This window comes from Phascolarctos cinereus, unplaced genomic scaffold (assembly GCF_003287225.1).
Source record: "Phascolarctos cinereus isolate Bilbo 61053 unplaced genomic scaffold, phaCin_HiC Scaffold_4;HRSCAF=312, whole genome shotgun sequence".
Lineage (NCBI taxonomy): Eukaryota > Metazoa > Chordata > Mammalia > Diprotodontia > Phascolarctidae > Phascolarctos > Phascolarctos cinereus.
Genome location: NW_027555847.1, coordinates 174,003,371 through 174,025,122, shown reverse-complemented (window position 1 = coordinate 174,025,122; position 21,752 = coordinate 174,003,371). Strand labels below are relative to the sequence as shown.

Below are 21,752 nucleotides of genomic sequence, written 5' to 3'. Positions count from 1 at the left end.
TAATGGTTTTTCAAATTTTTCTTCTCTTCTCTTCTTTCCTTATGCTTCCACCGCCCTCTTATTTTTATTCAGTGCCCCCCAGTTGCACCCTAGGCTACTAGTCTCCCCTCCTCCTGAGGTATCACCCACTTTGGGAACCTATGTTTGAATGAATCTAACCTCCTAACTTTACAGATGAGGAAAATGAAACCCAAGTGATTTGTCTAAACTCATGTTGTTAGTTAAAGGCTGAGCCAAAGGCTAGCTAAAGGCTAGAACTTTTAACTCTCAAACTTTTCACTTTCGTACCTGTCCCAACGTCCACTCATAAGTTACCGTGGAGGCATAATTACAAGCTATAATGGGTCATTGAGTTTTTATTTGTGAGGGCTTTGAATTTGAGAGTGTTTTGGGTATTTCAGAATGAACATAATAAATTGTCAGTTATTGAAATATGATATATTTGTTTTAGGAAACAGGAATACTTTAACGCTTTTTTATAATGAACACTTTACAGTGGACTTTCTGTTTTCTGGAATTATCACGAAAAGGAGTGTTTTGGTTATTTAGTAGAGAATTGCTCGTATTCATGGATTATCAATTTTCTGAAGAATTGGGCAATAATAAAAAGCATTTACTTTGAGAATTATACTGAGTATAATTTAATCTCTTCTGATGGATAAGACATTTCTGGATTAAGAACATTATTTTGAGAGTCATTTTCTCATTGAATATATTATAAGGATAAGAACATTGAATCTGGACAGGGCACCTAGGTTCAAAGTCTACCTCTGACATTAACTAGCTGTGTGACGTTGGGGAAATCATTACCCCTTTCTGTGCCTGTTTACTCATCTGTAAAATGGCGAGATCGAACTAGGTAGTCTCTGAGACAGGTCAATCCCTCCTCTAAATCTGTAATCCTGTACTCCAATATGCGGACTTTTAGTTTAATAGCATATTCTAGTTTATGTATGGAAATGATTGGACCATCAGTGAAATTAAATCTGTGGGCTAGTGGACCAGTTAATTAATAAATAGTATTTGCTTGGAAACACTTGATTATGAAGGTTTTGTGTTTTTAGAAGCTCAGCTTCTGTCTTTGCACCTTTCAAAGGGCACACAACTTTGTTTTCTAATGTGCTCCTTTATAGTTGGTGATTTTAAAAATTTCTCATTTTGAAAGAGCTTGGCATTCCAAAGCTTCCCAGCAGGTTGAACATTTGGCTTGCTTTTATAATTGAATTTTCTTGTTTTGGGCAATGAAATTTGCATGGAATTGTTTATTCATATTTTTGACTAATTTCTCACACAGTTGTATTTCAGTTTGCATTGATATCACTTGAGTGAATCAGACATTTGTCATGTTCACAAGTCTTTTGAGGAACAGATAATGAATATTTTTATGAGAACCTTAGAAGAGATGTTAACGTCTGTTACATGGAAAACTATATGATTTAATGTAAATGAATATAAACATTGTGTTTAACAGGTACACATGCAATTTTTATTTTGGTGTCTACCTAGGTTTATGTGCTTAAATACTTCATTAAATCAGTATGTAGAATGTTGTACCTTGGGTGAAACTTTATTTTTAATACCTGCAAACATCTTTTTTAACCAAAGACAGTCATCTTTAGTTCTGTGTGCTTTGAGATTCTCGGACTTGTTCTGAATGTAATAACCTAATAAATAGAAGGGAGTTTAATAAATGTAAATGACTGTAGTAAATGTAGTGTTATCAAATTATTGCTTAGTAGCTTTTAGCGACATGAAAAAGGTCAATAAGACATTACATAATGTAGGATTTGGAATAAGAAAACTGAGGTTTCCAAGCACTAACATTGATTAATTTTGTCACCAAGAGCAAGTCACTTCACCTCTCTTTGCCTCAGTTTCATTATCGACTAAGCAAGAATAATAATATGTACACTACCTATCTCATACTTATTACCACCCTGTAGAGTAGGATGTGTTAGTGAATAGAATGCTTGGTACAGAGTTAGTTGTGAAGGCCAGTCTTGTCTCCGACACTGGTTATTTAACCCTGGGGAGCTTGGTGGTACAGTGGATAGAGTACAGGGCCTGGAGTCAAGAAGACTCATCTTTGTAGATTCAAATCTATCCTTAGACTCTTAGTAGCTTTGTGACCCTGCGCAAGTCACTTAACTTTATTTGCTTCTATAAAATGTACTGGAGAAGGAAATGGCAAACCATTTTTTTTTATCTTTGCCAAGCAAACCCCAAATGGGGCCACGAAGAGTCAAACACGATTGAAAAATGACTGAATAGCAACAAGAAATCACTTAAACTCAGAGTTCTTCAGGCAACTCCTGAAGACTTGCCTACTCAGTCATAGACTGGAAGGTCCCCAGCTTGACTGAAAAAACAAAATAGATTGTTTAGATATTACTACTTCACCACTTTGTTGTGAAGAAAGTGCTTTGTAAAATTTGAAATTGCATATAAATGTGAGTCATTGCTATGAGACACAGTATCCTGAGAGAAGCAAGCCTGGCTGAGTCCTGAAAGTGGTAGCAGTTATTTTTCTGAGTAACCAACCTGTTCATTTGAAAAGGTCTTTGAACAAGTGAGCCTGAGGTGGGGGAATTATATAAAAATATGTATTGTTGATTAAAGTTAATCATATTTTAGAAAAAAGCTGGTGCATAAGAGGTAAAATGTGCCATTTTGAGAGTCTACTCTAGATTTTCTGGTCAGGCAAAGAATTAGAATTTTCTGTTGGGTTAGGGCTTAGTGTCAGTGATATAAGGAATTTCTTTTTTTTAAAATATGGTTCTATTTTTTTATAGTATTTTTTCCCCCAATTACATGTCAAGACAATTTTTAGCGTTCATTTTTACAAGATTTTGAGTTCCAAATTTTTCTCCCTCCCTCTCCTCCCCTCTTCCTAAAATGGTAGGCAATTTGGTATGGTTTATACATGTGCTATCATGTAAAATTTATTTCCATATTAGTCACAGTTGTGAAAGAAGAAACGAGCAAAAGGAAAAAAAACCACAAAAAAGAATAAGTGAAAAAAGTGTGCTTCGGTCTGCATTCAGAGTCCATCAGTTCTTTATCTGGATGTGGTCACAGGAGTGGGGAACTGTGGCCTCAAAGACATATATGGTCCTCTAGGCCCCTTTGAATCCTAACTTCACAGAAGTGAAGTTTGGATTAAGTGTGGCCTCAAGGCCACAGGTTCCCCACCTCTGGATAGCATTTTCCTTCATGAGTCCTTTGTACTTGTCTTGGATCACTGTGTTGTCGAGAAGCGCTGACTATTCATAGTTGATCATCACACGATGTTGCTGATACTGTGTGTAATGTTTCCCTGGCCCCAGACAAATAGGCATTTCATTTTGTATCAGTTTGTATAAGTCTTTCTAGGTTTTTCTGAACTCTGCCTGTTCATCATGTCTTATTGTACAATAATATTCCATTACATTCATATACCACAGCTTTTTCAGCCATTCCCCAATTGATGGGCATCCCCTCATTTTCCAATATTTTGTCACCATAAGAAAGACTGCTATAAATATTTTTGTACATGTAGGTCTTTCCCCCCTTTTTATGATCACTTTGGGATACAGACCTCGTTGTGGTATTGCTGGATCAAAGGATATGCAGACTTTGGTTGCCTGTTGGTCATAGTTCCAAATTGCTCTCCAGAATGGTTGGATCAGTTCACAGTTCCACCAACAGTACATTTGTGTCCCAATTTTCCCTTAGGCCCTGGGGCTCCTGGATCAGGAAAGGTAGGGAGAGATGCTCCAGGCACCGCCCAAGGCCATCTTCCTGCTAGTGGCAGAAGCTGCCACAATAGCTTTATGGAGGAAGCCCTGGGAGCAGCTGAGGGAGAGGGAGAGAGAGAGTGAGGTGAGGACCTCAGGACAAATCTCCAAGCCCCATTCTTATCTCTTTTAATTAGGTCTATTTTTGCTTGTGCTTTGTCTGAGATCAACATTGCTATCCCTGCCTCTTTTACATCAGCTGAATCATAATTGATTCTGCTCCAGCCCCTTATCTTTACTCTGTGTGTGTCTCTCTGCTTCAAGTGTGTTTTTTGTAAATAAGGTATTGTAGGATTCTGGGTTTTGATTCACTCTGCTATCCACCTCCATTTTATGAGAGAGTTCATCCCATTCACATTTACAGTTATGATTACTGTGTATTTCCCTTTATCCTATTTTCTCTCCTCCTTGGCCTCTGTCTCTTTTCATTCACCCTTTCCCTCTTCCCTTTGCTTCTATTATCTCCCTGGTCTTCCCTCTCTTCTGTCAGTCTACTCACTCCCCCCTTTACTACTTTCCTGTCAGGTAAGATAGATTTTTATATTCAACTGATTATGTATTCAAGTGATGCCCATCGCCCACCTTCCCATTTCCCCTTCCACTGTAATAGGTTTTTTGTACCTCTTCATATGAAATAATTTACTCCATTCCATCTCTCTCTTCCTTCTGCACACAGCATACTCCTCTTTCTCATCCCTTAATTTTTTTAATGTCATTTCCTCTAATTTATCTTATACCCATACCCTCTATTTATGTATATTCCTTCTAGCTGTACTATTAGTGTATAATTTTTAAGAATTACAAGTATCATCTTCCCATGTAGGGATGTAAACAATTCAGCCCCATTGAATCCCTAACAGAGGCTTTTCTTGGGTGTTGATATGGGAGATCAAATTTTTTTATTCAACTCTGGTCTTCTCCTTCTGAAAGCTTGACATCTTCCTATTTCACTGAATAACCATTTTCCCTCTTGAACTATTATTATGCTTAATTTCACTGGGTAGGTGATTCTTGGTTGTAGTCTTAGCTTCTTTGTGTTCCTTGACCTCTGATCCTTTAATGTTGTAGCTGCTAAGTCCTATGTAATCCTGATTGTGATTCCACAATATTTGGATTGTTTCTTTCTGGCCACTTGCAGTATTTTTACCTTGACTTGATAGTTCTGTGATTTGGCAATAATGTTTCTTGGAGTTTTTATTTTGGGATCTCTTTCCTCAGGTGATTTGTGAATTCTTTCAATGCCTATTTCTCTCTCTAGTTCCAGGATATCAGAGCAGTTTTCCTTGATAATTTCTTGAAAGATGCTGTCCAGGTCCTCCTTTTGATTACGGCTTTGAGGTAGTCCAATGATTCAGACGTTGTCTCTCCTGGATCGATTTTTCAGTCAGTTGTTTTTCTAATAAGGTACTTTACATTTTCTTTTCTTTTTTCATTCTTTTGAATGTGTTTTATTGATTCTTGATGTCTTATAGAATCATTAGCTTCCACTTGCCTAATTCTAACTTTTAAGTGGTTGCTTTCCTCTGTTAGCTTTTGTACTTCCTTTTCCATTTGAGCAGTTCTTCTTTTTAAGCAGTTGTTTTCTTTTTCCATTTGTTGACTCTTTTTTCATAATTCTCATAATTCTCTTCATAATTTCTCTCATAATTTCTCTCATTTCTTTTCTCAGTTTTTCTTCTACCTCTCTTATATGATTTTTAAGCTCCTTTTTGGGATCTTCCATAAGTTCTTTCTGGGCTTGAGACCATTTCCCATTTTTCTTTGGGGGTTTGCCCATAGGTGTTTAGACATGGTTGTCTTCTTCTGAGTTTGTGGTCTTGAGTTTGTCACCATAATAACCAGATTTTGTTGTTGTTTTTTGCTCATCTTTCTTGGCCTTTTCCCTTTTTAAAAAAAAAAATTTGAGCTCTTCCCACAGGGTGGAAGAGGCACTGTCTCAGGCTGCAGCCCCTGGCTGTTTACCTGGTGCTGCACTGGTGTTGTCATTAGGCTGTGGGGGACCCTGGAGTGGGGGGTGGCTGGCGCTTCTAGAGGCCGTACAGGTCTAGCAGCTTACCTGGTGCTGAGCCAGGGTCTTAGTGCTCGTATCTGGTATATGCTGAGGCCAGTGGGATGTTTCTGTGTTTCCCTGGTCTACCCTGAAGCACATGGTAGTCTGGCTGCTGGTGGCTGCCTGTTTGTCTGGGACTAGGCTGAAGTGGGGTATGTGTGAGGTGTTGGCCGTTTGCTTAGACACCTGTAGGGTTGGCTGTAACTGTTTGCCCAGGACTATCCTGAAGGATGTGGAGGTTCTTGGAACTAGAGTCTTCCTGTTCCTCTGGCTATGCTGAAGCGCAAGGGAGGTTCTGGTGTTGGTGTTTGCCTGCTCCACTGCGCTGGGGCTCAGGATCTCCTGCTGCTTTTGCTGAGGTAAGGCTTCCTGCTGGCTTGCTGGGACACTTCCTGTCCTGGACTGCATTCCCCTTTTACCCAAGTGAGACAAACCTTTCTTGCTGATCTTCTAAGTTTCTTGGGCTAAAATGTTTTTTTCACTTTGTCTTTTTGCTGGTTTTACTGTTCCAAGATTTATTTGGGACTGCTATCTTATGGTTGTTTGTAGGTAAATATGGAAGAGCTATGGCAATTTACTGCTTACTCCGCCATCTTAGCTCCCAGAAGTCAGGTTAACTTTTTATTTATTCCATAGCCAAAAACTGCATCTGTAACTCCAGCAAGACCATTTTTCAAATATCTACCTTTGGTCATAAGTTTTAGATTACAAGATCTTAGATTTAGTGTTGGAAGGGACTAGAGATCTTAGAGTTCAGCCCTCTAAATTTAGAGATTAAATATAACTCAGTTTCCTTATTTCACAGATGAGGAGGCTGAGAGAAGTTACACAGTCAGTCAGTGTCAACAGTAGGATTTGAACACAAGTCTTCCTAGCTAATAGGCTAGACCTTTGTCCACTAAACCACAGTACACATTTTTCCTTTTTTTTGTTTTGCTGGGCAGTGGGGTGAAGTGACTTTCCCAGGGTCACACAGCTAGTAAATGTCAAGTGTCTGAGGCTGAATTTGAGCTCACGTCCTCCTGACTCCAGGGTTGGCGCTCTATCCCACTGCTCCACCTAGCTGCCTCCACAGTACACTTTTAAGATACTCTAGGGTCAGGTTCTGAGTCACCATTTTGTACTTTGATTTTTTTTTTTAACTAGCTCTGGCAGCCCCAATAATATATAATAATTCTCAGAGAGTACAATGTCATCAACAGTTGTGACTATCTTATTGTTATGATTTAAAATAACTGCTTCTGGCCAAAGTGCTTCTTGCAAGCTAAGAACTATTTGATTGCTCTGTGTTTGGTAGTATAAAGCACTCTGATTACTTTCACTAACTGATTTAATATTCTGTCCTGTCTTCAGGTAATAGCAATACTTAAATGATGGTAACTATGGCAGAATACCTGTCTGAATGTCTTGGTGCTCCAAACCAATGGTGATATTCATCCCCTGACCTAAATCTTTGTGCAACATTTAGTAGATTTCGGTCTTCTAGTGATTAAATCATCAGGCAGATTATGTGAAAGTATCCTCCCTCCTAAAAACAATTGATGCCAAAAGAGGGAACTGAAAATTCTTTTCCTAATCAACTTTCTCTGTCAGCCTCTGCCTGTAAAATTGGTGAATTGCCTATTTTAAAATATGTTCCACTCCCTCAGGAACCAATCAGCAGTCATTAAGTCTTTGCGATAAAATTACATGGGTTGCTCTCCATTTAATTCTAATCTTAGTAGCTGGCCAATTGGTGGCCAAAGAGTAGTCTGTTAGAGAAAATTATAGTCTCATTATAAAATTCATCTTCCTTTGAGCCATTTATGTATTTAGCAAATCTGTCTGTAGACTAGTTTTATCCTGTTTTTTACCATCTCCCAGAGAAGATGATAAAAAATCTGATCCAGGTCTATCTATGTTAATAATCTTGCCCTGGGAATCATTTGACTAATATCAACTGCTAAAATTAAGGGCAGTAACTTAGTTCTATCCATTCTATAGGGTAGTTAGAGTACTTAACCTACTTTTTTGGGGAGGATTTTACCATATTTCCCCTGCTTTTTTGATTGCCCTAAAAGACTGAGGACACTTTTTTAGAGATTACACCATTCTTAAAAACAAACCTAGAAGAAGCCTATCACTTTGTCTTGCCCATGCAGGCCTTTGTGCTGATCTCACATCATCCTTGTGAGAAGAGATTGTTTCATTTTTTAGAATTCTATCCTCAGGGCTCAAAACAGTACTCATAACATGGAGTAGGCGCTTAATAAAAATTTTAAGGGGCGGGTATAGATTAATTATTTCAGCCTTAGTAGGGCGATTTTGAAACTAACGTGTTTAAAGATGTATGTATGATTTAAGTAATAGTTGTTCAGTCATTTCAGTCATGTCCAACTCTTTGTGACATCATTTGAGGTTTTCTTGGCAAAGATTCTGGAGTGGTTTGACATTTCCTTCCCCAGCTCATTTTATAGATGAAGAACTGAGGTAGATGGAGTTAATTGAATTGGCCTGGGTCACACAGATAGTAAATGTCTGAGGCCAGATTTGAACTCTTAAAGATGCATCTTCCTGACTTCAGGCTTGGCACTCTATCCACTGTGCCACTTAGCTGCTAGTTCATAGCAACCCTGTAAGTAATAGTGATATCTGATTTTATATATAATCTCCTTTTCCTTTTCTCCTTTGTATGTAGAAATTTTTTTTTGGTCATTGTTTGGGAAGTTTAGAATAGTAAAAACAAGAAGGGACCTTAAAGATTTCAAGGTTTTTTTTTTTAATGTTTCTTGATATTAATAGGTAGAGTTGTGGGACAATAATGCAAACAAATTTATGCTAGTTTTGCATCTTATTTTCCCTAATTTTTATAGTTACTTTGGTAAAAGAAGATTAAATAAACACTATAAGAAAGGGGAAGCAGGCAGAGAACATAAATAGGCTTAGGCAAGAAAAATTCTCAAATTTACCAACCAGTAAACTGAAAATATTACTGACATGATTCACATTTCTTTCAGAGCTAAAAAGGGAATGCCCATTTCAGTTTGTACAAGGTGAGCAAACATGGGAAGCAGGCAAAAATCTGTATTTGCAAGAGGAAAGAGTAATTTTGACAGATGGTAGGAGCAGTACGGGGCTGAGGTTTGGCGAGAAATGGGTGGTGGTAGGACAAGGCATCAAGGGATTCAAAAGCCCAGCACAGTGTAGAGTTGAAATGGCCAAGATCAAGATTAAAGAGAAAGTTAATTGAAGGCAGAACTGGAGTAAAGGCTCGAGAATTACTGAGGAATGGATAGTTGGGGGATCTTGATGCAATTAAGTGCAGGGAAAGGTCAAATAATAGATTGTGGTCAGATTGAGGAATGTCAGCATTTTTATTTCAGAAAATGGAACACTTGTGAAAAATGATGAGATCCTGTGTGTGACTATTACTATGCACAGAGTAGGTGGCAATGGAACACTATAACTATGTTACATGTCACAAAAGATAAATTTATCCAGGAGATAGAGTTAATATGTTTTGATGACCTGGGAACTCACCTGATTTAAATTCCATTGCAAACCTGTGGCCTATAATCAAGACTGGACTTGGAAAAAATGGATTGCTTGTCAAAGGTACACTTAATATCTAATTTGATAAAAGTGTAATCTCATGATAAATTAAAATGCTTCAAAATTTTGTCAACTCAATTCCAGATCATATAAAGTAAGCAAATGCAACAAAAGCAAGACACATTTCACATTTTAAAAGTTTATATAGACATAAATGTTTCTAAGGTTTATTTAATAAGTCAGTAAATTAAATCATTTTATTTTATTCTAGTTATTTTGCATAGCACTGTAGGAATCACAGGTAGTTACTGCAGAGGCAAATATATAGAGATGGGAGTGATTGATTCAGGGAACATGATCATAGAATTGAAAAGGAATCTAGAAGCCATCTGTTCCAACCCATACCAGAATAAGAATCTGTCTCCTCTGTAACGTCCCCAACAAAGAGTCATCCAGACTTTTCTTGAAGAAAGGTCTTCAATTGTGGCCTCCAGAAACAACCCATCCTAATTTTGACTAGCTGTCATGGTTAGGAAGTTTTTCCATACACTGAGCCACAATCACTTCTTCGACTTTTACTCTTTGATTCCCATTCTTTCCTCTGGGGCCACATATAGAGCAAGTCTTCTTCCTCTTAAACATGAGAGTCCTTCAGGTAGTTCAAGACAGCTCTCATGTCACCCTATTAGGTTACATCTTGTTTAGGCTAAACATCCCTACTTCCTTCAATTCTGATTTATATGACAAGATCTTAGGGCCCTTCACTATTCTAGTTGCATTCCAGTAGACATTATTGATTTATCAATGCTCCTCCTATAGTGTGATGTTCCAGGAACTGAACACAGTGCTCCACATATGGTCTGAGCAGGACAGAGTACAAATCAAGAGAGGAAGAGAGTATTGGAAGAGAAGGTAGTTAACAAGTGTCAAAAGCTGCAGAGAAATTACTAACAATAAGGACTAGGGAAAGATCATGAGATTTGTCAATTAAGAGATTATTGTAACTTGGGAGACCAATTTCAGTTTAGTAATGAGGTCAGAAGGATTGCATGGGGTTGAGAAATGTTTGACTGTATAAACGGAGAATGTAGACAGTTTTTTTTCTGTCTAGTCCAAGGGAAAAATGATGAGAGCCTGTACTGAAGTATTGACTATGTGAGTGAAAAGTGAAAAGAGACAGCAGAAGTTCAGTCAGTCAATCAATCCACAAGCATTTGCAAAGAACTTACTGTGTGCCAGGTGCTGTGCTAAGTGCTAGTGATGCAAAGAAAAGCAAAATAGTTCCTGCTTCCAGAATGTTATGGAGACAACTGGTCACCTTGATAACTTGTTGAGTGTGAAAATGGTGTGAGGTGAAAGGAAAAATGGCTTTAAGGCTATTAACCTGAATGATTGGGAATATTTGGTGGAGTGAAGAAGACAACCAGTTCTATTTTGAGATGCTTCAGTACAATCAGGAATTTGTGTCTAGAAGGCAGTTAATAATGTGCCACTGGGGTTCAGGAGAGAAATTAGGGATAAGAATATAGATTTAGACATCATGTATATAAAGATGGTATTTGAATCACTGTTGTTAGACTGCGATTGCAGGAACCGCCTAATTGGACTCCCTGACTTCAATCTTCTCCTCTGATCCATTTTCTAAAAACACCTGCTTATGTTAAATTCTTTATATTTTTTTCCCAATGACATGTAAAAACGATTTTTAACATTTGTTTTTTGCAATTTTGAGTTCCAAATTCTTTCCCTCCCTTACTTTAGGATAGATAAAATATAAATGTCAATGTAAAACCTGGTGTTTACAGCTCCTCACCATCTGACTCTCACCTGTCTGTTGAATCTTAATTCATAGCTTTCTCCATTCCAGTGAAATTGATTTGCTAGCTGTACATGGTGCACACCATTCCATGTTTCACTTTTTGCTTTTGCACAGGTAGCTTTCCTCATGTCTTGACTGCACTCTCTCCTCACTTGTACCTCATGGAATTCTTACCTTTCTCCCAGTCACAGTTCAAGTACTGTTCTTTTAAGATATCTTTCTTGAATCCCACCCCTTCCTCCCTCATTATTGACATTCTCTTTTTGTTGAAATTACTTTGTTTTGCTTTAAATTTTTTTTTATTGTGGAATAGAGTGTATATAATATAAAAAAAATCAAAAGCTTATCTGGCATTTACTTGCATTTTATTTCCCTGGTGATCAAATTGTAAGCTTGGAGTTCATTTGTACATTCTGGGGGCCTTGGTCTGCTCATGGAACTTCTTCCTTCTGGGAGGAGCTATATGGAGAGATGTGGAAAATGATCTCTAAGGATAACTCATTGCGTCAGGGTTGGGAGGAGTTCCTTGACTGAGCCTCATTTTTTCCCCTTGCTTATTCTTGTGTATGATGAAATAGTCCTAAAATTCAAATGGTGAAAAGACAGTTTGAAATCCTACTTTTCCATCTTGGCATTGGTCTAGGTCCTTCATGATCTTGTTCACAGCTAAATGCTAATTTTCCAAAAATCCAAGGAATTATTTGTTCATGAGGACTCTAAATCTTCTTTTGTTAAGTAGCATTTATCTCCTGCAAAATTTTGGTAGAAAAACATCATGGCTTCTGTAGTATGTTCCATATGAGGAAGCATCTTGGTGTATTCTACTGAAACCGCCTAAATGAAGCGAAACAACAACTGCAGAGATATACACGCAGAGAGTGAGAGGACAGAAACTGGCTCTGCTAGACTTAGAGTTTTTAGGTGTGGGTGGTAGAGAAGCAGGACCTTTGTGTTAACTTTCTTCTTACTTATCTAACCACCAAATAGAATTTTGAGTGAGTTTAGGCACTGGCAGCATTGAAATGTTGCTCTGGTAGCATTGCTATGGTAACCTCCCATCTGCAGTTAAAGCCATCCAGCCATGCTCTCTGGCAGATGCTAGGTCCTTGCTCTTGGCTTCTTCTCCTTTTAGGGACTATCTTTTGAAGGGGATGTGGGAAAGTCTTCTATTTTTACCCCACTCCTTCCCAAGCCTCTCAGACTGAAGTAATAGTGCCTTTTCTCTCTCTCTCTTACGCTGCTTTCTGACTCATTGTGGCTTATTAATTAATCTGTCTGTTAATTTATGTATTCATTTATATGTGTATGTATTTATTTTTACAAAAGGGAAAGAAAATAGATCTTGAGGAGTTTTCCTCTCTTTGGTCTCACATACATTGGAAAGGCTTATGGAAAATGCCACCAGCCTTCTTCTCTCTGCCTCAGTGCCTGTGGAACCTAACTCAGCTTTATTCAGCCAGATATCTCCCATCTCTGAAAGGTAAAATTCCTCCTCTTTCCTTATCCCGTGCATTAGATAGCAACAGCAAACATTCTGGGTCTTATTGGCCAGAAGTTTTTTTAACAGATAAATGACTGAAAACTGAAAGTAGATGTTTTGGAAAAGAACAAAGCTTCCAAACCCTGGCTGCCTCAGACTTTTTAGTGGGGCAGTGTGAGCAGAAACTGAAAGGGAGTGACAAACAAACTGGACTTTTTCCTGAGAAAAAGTGGGGAAGAAAGAAACTACGTCACCTTCCAGTTTCACCCTAGTGCAGTGGTAAAGATTCAGGTCATTGCATAGTTCAGACTCACAATATCACCATTGTTCCTGCCCTGGGCCATTATTTCTGCCTTTGTTGATATACCTCTGGCAGATCTGACGGCTTGTCCATAGCAGTACTTTTATGGTTCCTAGCATCCTTTTTCTTCCCACAAGCCCACTCCATCTCAAGGTTAATTTCGGATTTCCTGGAATTTAGGTTAACGTGGTCCCTCCTCCAGGGCCTTTGAATCACTGCCCCATGTGAGGGGGCCAAATATTTGTGTATGTGTTCCCCCTTGACTCTCCCCTTCCCCTCCAGTAGAACGTAAACTCATTGAGTGTAAGGAATGTTCAGTACCTTGTGCAGTGCTTGTTCATAGTAGCCATTTAATAAATGGCTTTTGAAATGAATTGAGGAGAGCTAAGAGAGAGCTGGGTCGTGTAAGCCAAGGGGAAAAGAGAGTAGGAAGGAGGAGGGGGATGGTCTACATGCAGGGTTTCTTAAACTTTTTTTGCTTGTGACTCCTTTTCACTTTCAAATTTCAGCTGCAGTCATTGGTGTTGCATGGCCTGAGGGCATGCTCAATGCAAAGTGTGCCTGCTTTGTGTTCAGAACTAAGGCTGCCTTGAAGTTGCTCTTTGCAACAAAGGCAATCAGGGCCAGAAATACCTTGGATTCATTATGTATTTGACTTTGAATTAATTTTTGGACCTTGCACATTCAGAAACCTTTCATTGTTGCCAAATTTTTTTGTAACCACTTATGGGGTCGACCCACAGTTTAAGAAGCACTGGTCTACAGTATCAAAAACTAACATATTACTGAGTTTGAAAATGAAAGAGACAGGAAGCGATTGATTCCAAGACTGGGAAGGGAAGGGATCAAGGGCACAAATGGGGGACCTTATCAAGGAAGAAGGCCACCCTCAAACACTGGAGTTAAGAAAGAGAGGATGGGTGAAAATATAGAGCGGCTTTGTGGTAGGGAGTTGGGCAGTGAAGGAACTCATCATGACTAGCCTGGGTTTTAATCTCCCAGTACAATGTGACCTTGAGGTCAGGGACTGTTTGGTTTTTGCCTTTCTACCCTCCTCATCTGCCTGGTGCCTGGGACCTAAATAGTGTTTGATAATTGCTTGTTATATTGAATTGTTGAATTAAAGACAGGTGTGTGAAGTCACTGGGGACTTGAGGAGATACTGAGTAGCTCTTGGTGGGGGAGGAGTAAGAGAGGGAATCAAAAGAAGAATAAAAAGCTAAAAAATTCTGATATTTGTATAAAAAGGCAGGGAGAGTTATTGTTAATTTGAACTTAAAAAAGCAAGGCTGTTAAGATGTAATACCAATTTTTAAAGGGTTTGTTGGCTGAGCCTGATAGATTTAAATTTCAATTGCAATTTTCCAGTCATCTCACCTCTCACCCCAGATTTACAGTCACTTTGGCCACCTTCATGCAATGGAGTAAGCTCAAGAATGCTGCAGCTTAGTTTTTGTGAAAGTAAATAACATGTATACTATTTTTGGGGGGGCGGGCAAAGAGAGCTATTAGGTTAGGAGTCTCGGATCTCATTGCTACTTGAAAATTCTTTCCTTAGGAATATGTTTCCACAGGTGAGTAATATATGTTTGAGAGTGCCTGTGAAATGTAGTTAAGTGCAGACACTTTTATTAGGATGATGTTGTTATTGATGCTTTTTGATAAGTGATTCAGGAGATTTCTTAGTCTGATTTGCTGCTGCTTTCTGAATTTAATTACCCCAAATTGTTTTTTTTTCAAACCACTCATAGTATAACCTTATTTGCTCTTCCTGTGTGTGTTTTGTTTTTCCCATAGTTGGAGTTGGCTAGCGGTTAATGGTGGAAATAAAAATAAATGGTGATTATGATTTTTTCTCTGTCTTACTATTTCTCTCCATTGTTGTACAGCAAAATGCATTTCATGTAGTTTCCAATTGTCTATACTATGCCTTTTAGGAGATAGAAATGATTTTGTACCATCTCTGTGGGCTAAGACTAGGAGAATGGAATAATATCACTAAAGGAGAGTGGGTTTGCAAGCATTGAACAGTGTCTGTTCAGTTCAGTTCTCAGTTGTTACTGTCCTTATTTAACTTTTGAAATGAATATGATACATATTATTTTTTCTTCTATCCCTTGATTTCCATGGCCTTTGCCTACCCCAGAATGTCATTTTCCCACGGGGTGGAGTTGAGAGAAGACATCTAGATGGGCTTGCAGATTAAAATTTGGGGCGGAAAGCATGAGGCTACGTGTCTCCATTTTGGGCTGCCAACCTAATGCAGGTCATTTAGCTTCTGTGGCCAAGAACAGGGCTCTGTCAGTATTTTGTTTTCTATATCCTTCTGGTTGACTTTTCTCCTGATTATGCCTTAGACCAATTCAGCTCTGAAGTCCTCCCCTCAAATGCATTTCCCTTCTTAATAAATATGGTAATTTAATTCATTAAGTTCAGTTCAACCAATGTTTAATGAGCCCATGTTATGTGTAACACACTTGCTGGAAGCTGAGGATACAAAATGAATTATCATAACTAACTGATATAATGCTTTAAGATTTATGTACATTATTTTATTTTGTCCTCATAACAATCCCTTGAGGTAGGTTCAGTTATTCCTATTTTATAAATATGGAAAATTTTGAGGCTCAAGTTTAGTGACTTTTCCTGGGTTGCATAATAAACATCAGAAGTCTGATTCCAAGTCCACTGCTATATCTACTACATGGCACTGCTTCTCAATAAGATGTAGTTTATACCAGGGGTGGAGAACCTGTTGGCCTTTAGGCCACACGTATGGCCCTCTAGGCCCTCAAGTGTGGCCCTTTGACTGAATCCAAACCTCACAGAACAAATCCCCTTAATAAAAGGATTTGTTCTGTAAAACTTGGACTCAGTCAAAGGGCCACACTTGAGGACCTAGAGGTCACATGTAGTATCTAGGCCACAGGTTCCCCACCCCTGGTTTATACCTTCTAAGGAGTTTATAATCTAAAAGTGAAGATAAGATAGTGACACAAATACAGCACAAATTTGAATTTGAAATTTGAATAGGACTTAAGTGCATATGAAAAGTACAAAAAAGTACCTAGAGATGAGAAAGGAAAAAGAAGATTTTAGAAGGTGAAGATCAATGAGGCTATTGTAACAAAGATGGTTGAGGTCTCTAGTAAAGAACTCTGGGGCTTGCTGCCCTGAATAAAAAGAATAGACTGGAGTCTAGAGAAAATGGTAATGTTTTTAGAACTTGGAACTACTTTAAAGTTACCATATTCCTACCTGTTTGTTACTTCTGATGACTACTCAGTTATAATGAGGGCATTTGACCACATTTTCCTATCCCTTTTTTCTTTCTGCTTCTGATTTTTTTTAAATTTTAGCTTCTCTATAAATTGTTCAATAAATTCATATCAAATATATTTTGATAAATTGCCTTCAGGTTTTAGGAAGACATTTGAAAAGGGAAAGAAAATTGAATAAAATAATTTTTGTTTAGAAATTATCAGAATTCTGGATTAAATTGCACCTGTAGCATCTGTTCTATGGTCCTGATGAAACATGAATCCAGAGGATATTCTGTATCCAAGAGCAGTGGTTGTAGAGAGAGACCTCAAGAAAGAGGTGCTTCAGACTTAATGATAGCATAAAAACACTAGATATCTGACAACTCCACGTATCCAGAATTAACAAAGTAAAATATGCCTTAGGAAAATGATATATGATTAGTTTAAACATCCAAAACCTTTTTATAGAATGTTAATTGTAATTGATATAGATAATTAAGCTCTAGGACTGAAAAAGCAAGCTATACCCTAAAATCTAGATACCAAGTCAGCAGAGCACGCTTTATATGAAACTAGCTAGAATCAACATATGACGGGCAAATTTAATTGTCTATGGGAATCCTGAGCAGAAGGAACTCTTCTGAAATGCTTTGGATGTAACCCAATGAGATAAAGGTATATGTCTTTGGTATCTGAAAGCAGCCATCATAAAATGTAATCCCTGAGAGTTTAACCTAACATTAGAAATTTATAATACACCATGGGCATATGTCACAATGCTAAGTGCAAAAAGAAAGTGGTGCTCTATATGGAGTTCAGAAAAAGGAAAGCTGGGGAATAGTAATAACAATAATTTAATGTGGCATTTTTGTTTTCCAAAGCAAATATTCTTATTTTACACTCATATGAACCACATGAAGTAGGAAGGGTAGGTATTATATATGTTTTACAGATGTGGAAACTGAGGATCAGAGGTTAAGTAAACTTCTCAAGGTTAAATAACTGGTATGTAGCAGAAATAGGCTTTGGAGTACAGTTTTTCTGACTCCCAGTTTACTGTTACCTCTGTTATACCATCCTGTCTCTTACAAATTTGTAGATATTAATAAATTTTCAGTGTTGATCAAGCAGTAAAACAGAGAAGTCCTACATGGAGACACAAAGGTTGCCATCACTAGGAAGTTCTGTTCTTTACTAGAGCAGGGATAATTCATTGGGGTTTATCATAACCTTGGTGAACTATCCCTCAAGATCTTCTAATTTCTTTTGCTCTGATTCTTTGGCCACTAAGAATGGCTATGTACCTATGTACTTGAGAAGAATATTCCCTAGATCAGAGGCATTTGTGAAACGTGCAGTCTGGCATTGCAGCATTCACCTAACCTGATTATGATATAATTGAGAAATATTTAACATTCTACACAAAAGTAAAATAGAACATAGATAATGTCAACATGTGGTTTTGTAAGTCAATATGCAGCCTGTGGGGATCCTTATATACAGATTAGTGGACCCCATTTCTGTTTGAGTTTGACACCTTGCTGTAGAAAGCAGACAAGATGATTCAGTTCCTGGAAAGATAGTTCCCCCATAATAAATTTGTAAATTGCTGTTCTACGTTATGAATTAGTCTCTTTTGAATTTATTCAGTGTGAAGCACTCCTCAGAACCTTAATCATGCATGAATAAAACAATAAAGTTGAGTTTTTGAGCCTTCAAATATGAGGGCCAGATCCTGTACCAAAATGTTCCTGACAAGGAATTCTGTGCAAGCTTATTTGAGACAGTCAAACAAACTAAATACTTTACTATAAACATGTTCTAGGATAAATGAAAGGTAAAAATAAATTACTAGACTGAAACCTTCTTAAGGGAAAGACTCATTTTTTTCTATTTCTTTTGTGTCCCCAAATGTGCTAAAAATGTAACAAGTATTCAGTAGAATTTACAGATTGATTAAATTTTATTTTTAGAATTAATCTTAAACAGCATCTAGTCTAATCTCATTTTATAGCTGAGAATACTGAAATCTAGAGAGGTACTAATATCACAAAAAAAGTTTTGTGTCAAAGACAAGAGTTTGGTCAATTTTCTTGACTCCTAGTTGAATGCATCAGGCATTTGTTTAAATTGAATAGAAGAGGCAGTTACACGAGTGGTGTTGGATTTCACTGCATTTATAGCTGAGAGTTGGACAATAATAGCTTGAATTTATTTCCATTATCTAAAAGTCACTAGTCTTTGGAATGCATGTTATGAAAAAGGTGATATGCCATGAAGTTGAGTATAAATTTTAAAGGTCCGCTTATAGAACGAAGCGTATATTACTTTGTGGTTTTGGAGGATTAATATCTGAAGCTATTTATTCACTTTGTTGTGGATTGAATGGCTTTGAATGGGTATTTTTGAAATTTTGTCATGTAGGATGTAGTATGTTTGAAATGAAAAAAAAAATGTCTGTAGTTTGAGCAGGGGAATGAAAAAGATGTCTTTGTTGCCAACTAGCATGGGGTGTGATAGATGGAGATTTCTTTTGTTCAGGTAATTCCTAGTTTAATGTTCTGTCAAAGGCAAAGAGGGTCCTTAGCTATATCAACAGTGATATCTGTTAACAGTCACTAGCAGTTGACTTAATTTTAGACATTTATAAAAGATTGAGACTTCCAACAGCTATGTGTGTGGTTTTTTGTTTTTGTTTTTGTTTTTTTAACCAAAACAGCAAATCAAAAAGATGTTGCTAAAATGAGCCCAATTCAACTTGGAAGAAAGGATTTTGAAACTCTTGATTATTGAACATTTCTTTTAATCTATTTTATTCCCATACTGATTGCTTTAGATATTTATTTTGAATCAAGAGAAGAAAATGAAGTATTATGAATTTTGAATGTATTAGTGAAAAATCAAATAAAAAAGAATTTATTTAGTGCTATGTGCCAAGTGAAATAGTTCCTGTCCTCAAAGAATTTAATTTTAATAGTCAATACAACACATGTAGGGGGCTTGGTGGTCAAGGAAGGGTGTTTTGTTTGACTATTCATAGATCTAGTCAATGGAGCCATAGAGGAGCTGTTTGAAATGCTCATTCCTGAAGCATTGGCATGCTGATTTGATTGCAGTATCCAGAGAAAGAGGTAGGGGAAGAGGGTTGGGCATGAGTACCCAGACTATGGTCTCCGTAATTAGGTTAATCTGGAGGGGACAGTGACAAGGTAGATGGTAAGAAGCTGCCCAGGGTATAATGTGAAAGATGCCTGGGGCTGGTTTATATGAGTTAGCACTCCCACTCTCCCCAAATAGTACAGTGTGGGTCCCAGGGCTGGTGTAGGTAAGTGGGTTAAAGTCTCTCAGAATAGGATCGTTGGATATCCAGTGGTCCAGCAAGAACATGATTGGGTTGTAATGTCAGCTGTGGCTTTGTTGAGTTAGATGTAGTGGGTCATGTGAGTTTTCACTCATGCACTCATCTGTCTCACCTTTGCAGATCTCAACCCATCTACTCCTTCATGTATTTATTAAGTGCCTACTGTATTCTAGGCCCAGTGTTAGGTGCTAGGGATTCAAAGACATAAGTGAAAGAGTCCCTGCCCTCAAGAAGCTTACATTCTAAGGGGGGAGGGGAAGGGAGCTAACATACATATACCAAACAAGTATAGAGTAACTTTGGATGGGAAGACTATAGCAGGTGGGGTATAGAGGAAGACAGGAAAGGTCTTATGCAGAAGGAAGTATCTGAGCTAGATATTGAGAAGCAGGAATTATAAGAGATGGAGTTGAGGTGGGAGAGAAGAATTCCAAGAGTGGGAGATAGCTAGTGCAAAGACACAGATAGAAGGTAGAGTGTGGTGTGTAAGGGAGCAAAAGATGTTCAGGATCACTGTACTGTAGAGTGCATAGAGGGGAAGTTATGAGTAATAAGACTGAAAACACAAGAGGGGATGAGGTTGTGAAGAGCTTTAAATGACAGAGGAGTTCAAATTTGTTCCTAGAATCATGGGTGATGGGGAGGCACTATAGTTTATTGAGTTAGAGGGGTGATGTAGTCAGACTTGATACTCTAAAAAAATCACATTGGCAGCATTTTGGAGGGTGAAATGGATTAGGGAAAGACTTGAGGCAGGAATACCAATTAGTAGGCATTTTTAGTAGTCCCTAGAGGAGATAATGAGGGCCTGAACTAGAGTGGTGGTTGTGTGAGTGGACAGAAGGGGATGTATGTGAGAGAAATTGTGAAAATAGAGTAAGATTTGGCAACGATTAGTGAGAGTGAGCTATTGAGGATGACACCTAAGATGCAAATATGGGTAAGTGAAAGGATAGTAGAAATACCAGAGGTTTGGAAGAAGGATGGGTTTGAAGGGGAAAGATGAATTTTGATTTGGATCTGTTGAGTTTTATATGCCTCTAGGACATTAGATTTGAAATATCCAGTAGGGAGTTGGTGATAGGGAATGGAGCTCAGGAGAGAGACTAGGGCTCTGGGAGTTATCTGATTATAGTTGATAATTAAATCCATGGGGTTGGATGAAGTCACCAAGTGAGAGAGAAGAGAAAAAAGAGAAGATGACCCAGAGGGGAGAGTTGATGGACACCCATAGTGAAGGATGTGTCCTTCATGACTATCCAGCAGAAGAAACTGAGGAGCAGTCAGATGTAGGAGGAAAACTAAAAGAAAGAAAAGTGTCATGATAACTCAGAGGAGAGAGAGTATCCAGGAAGAGTGGTGAATGATGTCATATGCTGCAGAGAGGTTGAAAAAGATGAGGATTGAGAAAAGGCTATTGTATTTGTTAATTAATTGCCAACTTTGAGATTAAAGGTTTGGTAGCATTGAAGAAAATAATTTCACTTGAGTCATAAGGTTGCAAGCTAGTTCCAGAGGTTTTAGAAGAGATCACAAGAGGAAAGTATAGGCATTAATTGTAAACAGCTTTTTCAAGGAGTTTGACAAAGGAATGAGAGATATAGAACAATAGTAGAGAATGGTAGGATCTAATAAAGTTTTCTAAAGGATGGGGAAGACTTGGGCATCTCTGTATGAAGTAGATTCTCATGTGTATTCCATAAATCTCTATGGAAGAGTGAGGTTTAAATGCTGTATTTAGGTAGGGAGAAGGTGATTTATCTATTAGTTACCCATTGTTCTAGCTGTGTTCCTAAGTGATCTCCTTACCTAATCATACATTTCCTTGAATGATGTCTCTGATGCCACTTTTTGTGAGAAAGTCATTTTTGGAAACATATTTCTAGTATAAGTTATGACCACAATGTTCATCTCTGTTGTCTGAAAATTTGATTCTCTAGAGAACATAGTGTTCCATGATTCATAGCCATATAGCATAATAGAAACAATATTGGTGTTAAGAAGATGGACTTTTGCATCAGATTATGATGCAATGATTAGAATCATGGAAAGCAATCTTTTTCACTCTCTTCCTTCTTTTTGCTTCTGGTTTAGTTTATTGTTGACAGTTCATTTCTCCAAAATGTTCACTGATTCAGTTGGCCATCTGTCATAATTTGGGAAGTATATTC

The 21,752-nt window shown here is 37.8% G+C and overlaps 1 protein-coding gene across 5 annotated transcripts in view; it reads left to right on the top strand.

Moving 5' to 3' along the window:
* Positions 1-21,752, top strand: part of SNX29 (sorting nexin 29) — a 659,946-nt gene that overhangs the window by 164,274 nt on the left and 473,920 nt on the right. Inside the window, exon 14 of one of the 5 annotated variants that reach the window (XM_078152790.1) lies at positions 12,503-12,582. The exons of the other annotated variants lie outside the window; for them this stretch is intronic. Coding sequence (XP_078008916.1) covers positions 12,503-12,515 — 13 coding nt within the window. The 3' untranslated portion in view covers positions 12,516-12,582. Of the gene's footprint in view, positions 1-12,502; positions 12,583-21,752 lie in introns of those variants that run through there. 5 annotated transcript variants of the gene reach the window in all.